This window comes from Patagioenas fasciata, chromosome 1, assembly GCF_037038585.1.
Source record: "Patagioenas fasciata isolate bPatFas1 chromosome 1, bPatFas1.hap1, whole genome shotgun sequence".
NCBI lineage: Eukaryota > Metazoa > Chordata > Aves > Columbiformes > Columbidae > Patagioenas > Patagioenas fasciata.
Genome location: NC_092520.1, coordinates 8941048 through 8951125, shown reverse-complemented (window position 1 = coordinate 8951125; position 10078 = coordinate 8941048). Strand labels below are relative to the sequence as shown.

The following is a 10078-nucleotide window of genomic DNA, read 5'->3' as shown; positions in this document are numbered from 1 at the left end:
AGCAATGGGCTCTGTAGTGGGGCTGTTGGTGAGTCCTGCTCTGATAAGGGCTATTATGGTAACTATTCCTGCATTGTTCAAGATTTGTGATAATCAAGATGGCTGTATGGTTTGCTGGTGGGGAAGTGGATCTGATGCGTGTCCAGAGATTCAGGAAATTAATTGCCATTTTCCTGTTCTCTCACAGGTGATATAGGGACTCAGGTGTCATTGCCTTGTTATGTGCCAACTGTAAAGTGCTGTGATTATAGTGAAATTAATAATTTGCTGATGTCAGATAGGCACCTAAATTCCTTTGAAAATCAGTGTAAAATGACTTTCCCAAGACGGATTAGGCACTTGGTAGTATCTGTACATAGAAGCACTGCTCACCTACCTTGCAACTCTAGCCCTGAATAATTTTTCAAACTGGGACATGGTATCTTTCATGCCAAAGGGGTGAGGTTGGACAACTGAGTCCAGATATTTGGCTGGCTGTGTGAAGGGACCATTAAAAAGCAATGGGAAAAATGAGAGAAGGCAACTGTTTAGGACATATCCCATGCCCGGCTGAGGCAACAGGTTTGCCTAGATATAGGATGACGAAGAAAGTACTTTAATACGAGATGCTGCTCTGTAATGAATGGCCCACCTACAGACTGTTTTGTACAGTCCTGTGCTGGAAAGCAACTCCACTTTGTTGCTGGGATTGTTGGAGCAATAACTTACTGCTGTGAAAAATCTCTCAGTAAACATCTCAAAAATAACATGCTTACTTTTTTTTCCCCTAAGTTGTGCTCATCTGCATATCAATGTGAACTGTTGTTTAGATTCTCTCCGTTTTCTGAATCTATTGGAGAAGGCTAAAGCATCACAATGAATGTTTAGATCATTAACCATGTTTATGATGATGCATGTAAAACTCTGTGGACAGAGTTTTTCCCCCTGTAGTGTCAGCTGTGCATCTCAGAGCCATACGGAGGCTCTGTGGTTCTCTGCAGACTGAATTTTGCACCGTCTCTGTGTTGAAAGCAGTGTCCCTGTCGTGTTTCTGCCTCTTCTAGAGACTGACAATGTTCACTGGCCTCCCTGGGGCCCATGAGCCATCTGCAAAGACATCCCTGGGACAGCCAAAATCCGTGGTTCTTGGGCTGTTGGGACCCCATAGCACAGCTAAAGTTTATGGTCCACTAAGCTGCTTACAAGCGTGTAATTATTCCAATCCTTGTCCCAATGGCAATGCTGTGACATCAGAAACATAGAACAATTCTTTAACTTTAAAAAAATATTCTGATAATTATTCACCAAGATGTTGATGGTACCCAATGCAAAGAGGTGTGCTAGGGAGAAAGGGGCAGTACTTCACCAGAGTGAATCTGCTTGATGGTAACTTCCCATATCAATGTGAAATTAAAAAGAACAAAAAAGTTCAAGAGAGGAAGAAGTTTCTGTATCCTCAGTCATTTTTGAAACCACCATTCCACTTCCAGACCTGTGCCTGTCTTGTGTGATAGATGTGATAGTGTCTCAAGACATGTTAAGAGCATATTCATTCTCTTTTACTATTCTGTTTTAAGGAAAAGAGACAAATTATGCCTTGTGAAGAAGCCATTTGCTATAAAGTGTAAAAATGCTTTAATATTAATATTTTATAATAAAATTCATGACATATTTATAAACACTCTATCAAGCATTTACAACTGAACCACAGCTGAGAGCTTGGACCGGAATAAATAAGCAAGGACACAGCTAGTATGAAATATACATCTTAATTTTTATAATTGTGTGTGCTTTATTCTTTACACAAATGGAATGGATGCGCAGAGTATTTACACATAACAGGAGTGTAAGCTGGACAGGGTATTTTTGTAAACTCCAGTTCAGATTCTGAGTACCCCACACCACAGCCGGACCGAGAAACATCCTGCTAAAGAGACGCGCGCCGGCCAGCGCCCCGGGTGGAGCCGCCTGCTGAGCACAGGCTGCTGCACTCGGAAATGTGGACTGACCGATTCAAATTTAGGAACACAAATTAAAAGGTTGCTATCCCACTAAGAGCCAACAGTGTTGTTTTTCTTTTATTTCTTTTTTTTTTTTTTTTTTTTTTGGTTCCTTTTTTTCCCCAAAAAGATCTTGCCTAGGATGCTGGCTACTGCCCATCCCCAGAAACGCTGTTTTACACCAGGGCAAGTTGCCTGTGCTATACGTCAGGGCCAGGAGGCGTAAGCTGCTAACGTGGTGTGAGGGATGATGGGTCACCTCTCATGCTCCTTGCCTTAAAGACAGAATCTCAAAAGGGCCAACGGGGTGGTGGTTCCTATTGCTCTTGGTGAGATGTCAGTGAGGCTGAAGCCTTCTGAAAATCCTGCCACAGCATTTGGCCCATGGGGGTCTTTTAGTTCAGCAGTTTCACAGCACTGACCTCAAAAGGTTCTTGGTCCATGACTTGGCCCTCTGGGTGCTACAGTAATATAAGCACTAAATAATGATGATGATGGAAAGTGCTGAGCTTCTGTTTAATCGTGTGGCCTTGGTGTTTTATAATAATGCTAAAATGTCAGTGTAATGGGGAGAATGTGTAACTTCAAGTGGTGTAAATGGGACAGACTCTGCTGATGTCCCTGCTCATTGCAGGGAGGTTGGACTCAATGACCTTTCAAGGTCCCTTCCAACCCAAACCATTCTATGTTTCTATGAAATCGATGGAGTCACCATGATTTACACCAGCTGAGGATCTAGGCTATCTATGCGTTGAATAGATTTGAGATGTTATTTACTGTTAACTTTGATACTGATTTGTGCCCTAAATTGGAAACTCTTTTTTTTCTTTTAATATAATGACAACCTCATTCTTACATCTGAACTAATTGACAAGACCTCTGATTTTAATGTAATAGGAAAACACATTTATTCCACCAAGGCATGGGCTTGAGCACATGAATGCAGTTGCACAGTGAACTGCATGTATAACATGGCAGACAAAATGTTCAAGAGAAAAAATGTTAAGATTAAAAGCTGTGGATGACAAAAGACCACTTTCTGTGAACATGGCAGATATTATGGCTTTAAATCTGCGGTTTAAAAAGAAGCTTGAGACTTTTTTAACGAACACTGTTTATCCTACAAATATCCTCTTGTGTTATCACTCACTGAATCCTCCGGTCAGGGATACAATTTGAAAAACAAAAAATAAAATGAAAACAAACCAAAATACAACCTGACTGAGTGTTGATGAGTAAGTTAACAGTGAAGGTGTAACACCTCTCTCCATAGAAAACTCATGTAAATAGGTAGGTGGACGCTGCAGAACTAGGACACTGTCACTGGCTCGTAGTGGTTATTAGCTCAGGTTCCACACTGCTCTCCAGGATGAGGGTTTGAAATTTCAGTGCAACGGAGAGATTTCTTATCCTTGACTTTCACAGGGTGGTTCCTGGGACCCTATCCACACCGGAGCATCAAACCATGCTAGCTACAAACACAATTACATCACAGAATATTTATCTAGAAACAGCCTTTACTACCAAAGAAATTACAAAGCGCTAGCGTGGACAGGGTACCTCTGTAGGAAGGGGGATTAAGCAAAAGAGGCTTTTTCACTGGTTGATGGTCAGACCGTCAGACCAGTACAGTGCCTTTTCACTGAGCCTTGCTAGCAAGCTCCCAATGAGTCAGTGCACGGAAGATGCTCTGTGGCAAGGAGAAATAAATAGGTTGTAATATTGCACATCTGCACAAAGCTAGCAAGATGTCATTGTGATCATCCATGGGTGGACAAAAAGCTGTGATAATTTTGGTTCTGCTTAGACCCTACGGTGCTACACACAGTGCCAGAACATGAGAAATAGCACCAGGGGTGTGATCTGGCACTTTTCCTAAAGGGTCCAGCATTTGCATTTGTCTCATGTTTAGATGCTCACAAGTCTTTTACATGGACAGAAAAGGAAACTGATTATGCTAAGCTGTGTTAGCACCAACATGGTCTCAGGTGCCAATTGCTGTGGGTTGTGAGTTTGGACTTTTCCTTCTTCTTCTCTTTTTTTTTTTTTTCTTTTTGCACCAGATGTAATTCTGCATGAATCTTATGTTTCTCTTCCTCCTCCCACTGCCACCCAGTATGATCTGAACAGCTGCAATGCAAAAATGAACTGCAGCTCTGAGGATGCTGAAACATGAAACGCAAAACATCAAAGTACAAAACAAATGGGACTACAAGTCCTAGGGGAAATAAGACCTCTCACCGCTTCTTTTGGTGATTTGTTTTTAAATATACTTTTTATTTAAAAAAAAAAAAAAAGAAAAAGAAAAAAAAGAAGTGCAATGGCAACTCTAAACTGGAAGCACAAACAACAGACAGGGGAAAATAAATAATGTTTCTACAGTAACCAAGGACTGATGGAAAAATTGATTGTACTCAGCCATAGTGTTACTGTTCACCGTAAAGCACAGCACATGACAAAGCAAAACAGTTACTAGTAGGATAGTACCGTAAAAGGCTGCATGCTGAACTAAGAAACAAAGAAGCAGATGTGATCGATTGCTTAAAAACAGAGCTGAAAATTAGAATGAAGTTCCTGCTTTAGGATACTTGGTTTTTCAGGTCTGGTGGGCTATTTCCCAACCTGGGGCAATAGTACTTTGCCAGCATGGAAAAATCCATGGCTTCCAAAGATCTGGGGTCACTCTGTGGATTTCTGCAGAATTATCCAAAATCAAAGCTTCCATTCATTTATAGTTTGTAAAAAAAGGTTTCTAGCCCTTCTGGTTACAAAGCTCTTTTGGAGACATAACTGAAACCCTCATTTATAAACCTGCGCTGGCCAGGCAAGAAAAATAGTAGTTAAAGAAGTGCAAACTTCTCAAAGTTACCATAGTAGGGCAGTAAGCGGGAGGCCACCTCAGGGCCACCTAAATGCCCGTATTTTTAACCCTGTCACTTCTGGTGGCTGTATTGCAAACATCCAGCTAGTCGTGCTCTCCATGGAGGTTGGCTGGATATACCCGTCAGCTTGACAGGGTGTAGAAATGTAAGCTTCAAATAGACGAGGAACTGAGGCGTCTATTTAGCATTTGCCCTTAAAACGTCCTTAGACATTAGGGTTCCTGTAGCCACCAGCGAATAAGCACTGGCCTCCTGCGGCGCAGCAGGCAGGAGAGTGTGGGTTTTATAGAAAACATGGTCCAGCAGCAGCAAAGGCAATTCAGTTCACTTCATGATATCTCTTGCAGTTGTCCCCTTGTGTGTCAGAGTGAAGAATGGCATCAGTGTACAAAGGAAGGGCATTGTGAAACAAGAAAAATATACCTCCCTCTCCTCTTCTGGTCACCCCAAACTGCAATTCCACAGACTTTCCCCAAATCCCTCACAAATGTCCATTGCCTCAGCTTTTGCTTTTAAGACCCTTGTTGACTGTGAAATGAATGAAGATACAAGTTAGTTGGTGACCTGTCTGCCTGCAAAGAGAGGAAAGATCAAATGCTTTTGGTATTTCCTTTAAAGAAACAAGAATCATAAAACATCAGGGGTGAAGTGTGACTCCCTCCAAGAGAGAAATTATGAACTGCATTCAAGCACTGACATTTTTGCTTCGGAAAAAATCATCCATTTCAATTTAAAGATGCATTATCCTTCTGTGTTCAGAAAAGGTCCTACAGGGCAGTCAGTTCAAGAGATCTTTCCATAGGAGTTCATAATGATTAAATAGAGGCAAAGGAGAGGTTTAAATTGAAAGAAAAACAAGATGACAGCTACAATTTAAGGAATTATCTTGCTTTCTTGCTTACCATTAATAGTAGAGAATCTGTTATGGAAAAGGGATAATGCAACTTGATGGTCCTCTTTACATTTTACAGTCGCACAAGGGTGTAAATATTTAATCTTTCAATTAATTAATCTTTACAAAATATCTCACAAAAACATTTTTACCTATAGAAATTAGTTTCTATACATCAATATATTTTTTTATTTTTATAAATTATTCCATCTTTAAGTGCCTTCTATCAATATAAATGATAAAATAGACAATCAAAAATGTTAAAGCTTTTCCCAGTTGTATCCCTCCTCGTCAACATAGGTACTGTGAGTCCTCATACATGTGTGTGTCTGCGTGGCAATGTGTTTGTGTGCACACGTGTGATGTGAAATGCTTCCATCCTTTCCCACCCCCAAACTCCATTAAAATAAACTATATTGTTATTAGTTCCTGATGCTATAGTGTTTCCAAAGGGGAAAAAAGAAATGCTTGACTTGGTTTCAGAAATCAAAAGATGTGCATAGTTACCAAAGTCGAGGTGTACCAACCACAAATGTGCAATGACAAGCTTAGAATAGGACCCACCTCCCAGTCAAGTCAAAGAGCATCCTACCAGTGACTTCAGTAGGAAGTGGACCAAATACTGAGCTTGATTTTGCAAGGTGCATGTGGCCCTGATCTAGCAAAATGCTTAAGCCTGTGCTTAGCTTTAAGCCCATGAATAGTCCTACTGGAACTGGTGGGACTGAACGGCATAAGGAAGGATCACAAGTGACTCCAAGTCAACAGGCTACTCATATGTAGGGACTGGGGTCAATGCTGAGCGCCTTGCAGGATCAAGCCCTATATGAGGTTCAAGAGCTGGGAACTTCTCTTTAAAGCAATCAACACACTGAGCTCAGCCATAGAAATCAATCAAAATGTCCGCATGGGCACAGGAGGTGGCTAGCTCCCCTTGACAGAGGGTCTCCATGTCAAAAGTTTATACCTACAACTGGTGCTCTGAGCACACAACAGATTTGCTTTTTATGGTAGAAGTCTTTTTGTTCCTACCCTTTGACCCATCAGTGTCCTTCATGGCTTCAAACACTTTGTGTTGTACATTCATCAAAATTCACATTGACTGCAAAGAACATAAATGCAACAAAAACAGGAAAGCCTCCAAATAGTATATTATAGTTTTCTTCTAAATATTCTCCCATCGTAATCAGAGGTGCAGTGGCTAATTTATAATTTTTCCTTTGAAGGAATCCAGATGAAAGGCCCAGATTGTTCTTCAATTACAAGTTTGCATTGATTATATATATCTTCTAAGCTATCTCCTTGGACAATAGCTGCAGTAAGAAAACATAACAAGACTGCTTTTAATTGATATATTCTACAGCATCCAGTGTCATCAGATTTTCAGTGTACTCACAGATACTGATGAAATGAGAAGGAATACTAGCACATTGTGATATTGGTTATGGAAAAGTCATACCTCTGCAGCTGGCAACTAAGTTCAACCCAATGGCACCTTCCCATGTCAGAGACCCATCCAACTGCTTGTAGTGAGAAGACTGAGCTAAGTCAGTTTAGAGAACTGGCAGTTCTGTCCTAGGGGAGGGCAGCATGGTAGGTCCCCACTGTCACCAGTCAAAATTTAAATTTCATTTGATTTAGAAGCTACATCAGCAGTGAGTAGCAGATTTACAGCCTATTCTTTTCCTGACCTGGTTGTAATAAACTCACTCTGGGTTGCGAAAGTTAACTAGGTCAGGCCCAAGCTGACAGAAGATAAAGCAACTGCAACACAAAGCACAGTGTCTATACTCTTAAAATTCCTTGTATCCCCAGCAGAAATCCGGAACTGCAGTTCACATTATGCGCAGTCAGCATGCGGAGGGACAACTGGGGACTTCTGAGTGTTATTCGCAAATACCAGTCCTCTGAGTAGGGAACTGCCTAAACCCACTCAAAGGAAATGCTGGAGCAAGAGCAGGTTTTAAATCTTGCTTTTTTTCCAGGTCATGAAGAATATGCCTTTCTCTTTTCCTCCCATAATCTATAGCTTGAGTTCTTGCTTTGAACTAGTGAGGGATTCTTCGGTCTGTACAAATGCAATGATGTGACATTTTCACTGACGTCATTGCAAGCAGCTTTGGGTCAAGAACGGAATCAAATTCACACATAGCTATTCCTTCAGAGCATCAAACTTCTGAGGATTTGAATGCCTCAACTGCCCTTAAATTTCAGGGAAAATGTACTCTCAAGCTAGAAGTCCTTACTACGGGTGTACTATAGTGATATGCACTCTAGGCCAGAGACAGAGCTGATCCAGTTGTTTTGCAATAAGAGACTATGCCTAGGGAAAAAAAAATGTTTTAAATAAAAACATACCTGTAAAATATTCTCCAAATTCTTGTTCTAATTTAATTGCTCGATCATAGGTTTTCTTCGCTTGCTCCTCTGTGAGACGTTTATTCATTTCCCTAGAAATACAGAGGAAATCAAGAAGTTTAGATTCTTACCAGAACATCTTTCTAAAAGATATGTTCGACTGGATTGCAGATGGCCTGATATCAATATTGAATCAAATAGTAAAATTCCTCCCTGCCATAGGTAAGCCTGGGAGCCAGGAGGTCTCCAGGTCTGCATACTCAGAGGACTTCTGCCTCTAGACCTGAAGCTCCTTCAGGAGCCTCCCTGTCTTCTAGGCCCACAGCCCACTGTCCCAACTGAATGAGACTGTCCAAAATGCTGATATGGAAGGTCTGTTTTGACTGAGGCTGGGGTTATGGGAGTGAAATCACAACCAAAGGCTCAGGAACACTCGTGACCCTGTGGGAGGACTCCCAAAGTCATTGTAATCCCTGTATGGAAGTCCCAGGAGGAGCCCAGCATGTCTGCCAGGGAGACTTCTTGGTTCAGTTGTCGGCATGAGTTCCAGATAATCATGAGAAATAAAACTGAGTCTTTCCAATAGGAAGAGTTAAGGTGAATTTATTATTTGTATTCTCTGCTCCAGTATTTTTTGGTTAACTCTAGAGATTCCCAGTCAAATGTGACTTGTAGATTCTAAAATATGCAGAGTACCCATAAATGTGAAAACATAGACAGTGTCAGCAACATTCTTTTATTGCCAATGATTTGTTACTTGGTAGAGCATTTCTGTTTCAACAGAGGCATTATTTAATAACTTGAAGAAATGGGTTGTCTTGCCCGTGCACGCTCAGCTTTCAATACCACTATATACTTGCGAAGAAGTTCATACTCATTCAGAGCCTTACACATATATGCCTGTAGATAACCGAATTAATTAGCAATAATAAACAGAATTTCCCTGTTCTAACATTTTTCACAGCATGGATGCATTTTTCTTAAAATGTGATGGCAGCTTTCTAAGGCAACTAGGAAAGCAAGAGAAGGGAGATCTTCTGTTCTACAGAAGTCTGATTTAATGCCTTGCACTGAATCATATGATTATGTGCTAATGGACTATATACAGTGTAACAGGGGTGATGCATGTAGGAAATTATGTGCACGATGGTGTACAAAAAATGAAGATCTATGAAGTGCACAACAGCATGAACTTGCTAAAGCTAACTCCTACTCAGCTTCTGAAAAACAACCTGTAATGTGTCCAGGATGCAAAAATGTATTTCTAGAAATAGCTTAGAGATTTCTGTCTATATAACTTTATAGCTGGGAACATTGCTTAGAAAAGTCTCTCTGGAAGTACCAATGCAATGCAGGATAAGAAAGACTTCTTTAAAAATTTTTGACAGTTATTAGTAGATTATATAAATAGGTTTAACATAGGCCAATCTATGTCATGCTGCTAAATTCATAATACTACTAATTCTATTTATTGGCAAGATCGATATGTAATTGAGTTCAGCTACGCCTACTTGAACATATCTTCAGGTGACTAAACCAAAACTCAGTCTTGAAGTGGGACATATTAATACCATTGCAAATTCTTATGCAAACTTAACATTTTCATCTTAAGGACCCTCAGACAATATTCTAGTGCTAATAATGTTTTTCTCCTTTCAGATTTATTTGTGGTAATTTTCTGAGAAGCCTTTCTCAAGATTTTTGAATATCTGAGGAGCAAATACAAATACAAATATAAACAACCATTTAAAATATTAGGTACTTTGAAACAGGTGGAAATGTGCATCAAATTTTCAGGTGGTAGATTTGCCTGGGGTATAAAACTGTGTTAGTTGTATTCATGCCTCTGCCCACTTTGTGCTTTCAGGACAGAGGATGGAGAAGTGGGAGGACCACGATGTCCATTTTTCATGGTGAACTGAAAGTGCTGTCCGACTGCAGCCCCTTCTAATTTTTTATCTCCTAGG

At 40.5% G+C, this 10078-nt stretch overlaps 1 protein-coding gene across 30 annotated transcripts in view; it reads right to left on the bottom strand.

The window, feature by feature from the left end:
* Window positions 1–1590: 1590 nt before the first annotated feature.
* The window catches only part of DLG2 (discs large MAGUK scaffold protein 2), a 1047967-nt gene continuing 1039479 nt past the window's right edge, over window positions 1591–10078 (bottom strand). For all 30 annotated transcript variants that reach the window (XM_071798683.1, XM_071798777.1, XM_071799041.1 and 27 more), the window contains 2 exons: window positions 8112–8203; window positions 1591–7066 (listed from right to left, as the gene is read on the bottom strand). In XM_071798683.1, coding sequence (XP_071654784.1) covers window positions 6960–7066; window positions 8112–8203 — 199 coding nt within the window. In that variant the 3' untranslated portion in view covers window positions 1591–6959. The remainder of the gene's footprint in view (window positions 7067–8111; window positions 8204–10078) is intronic.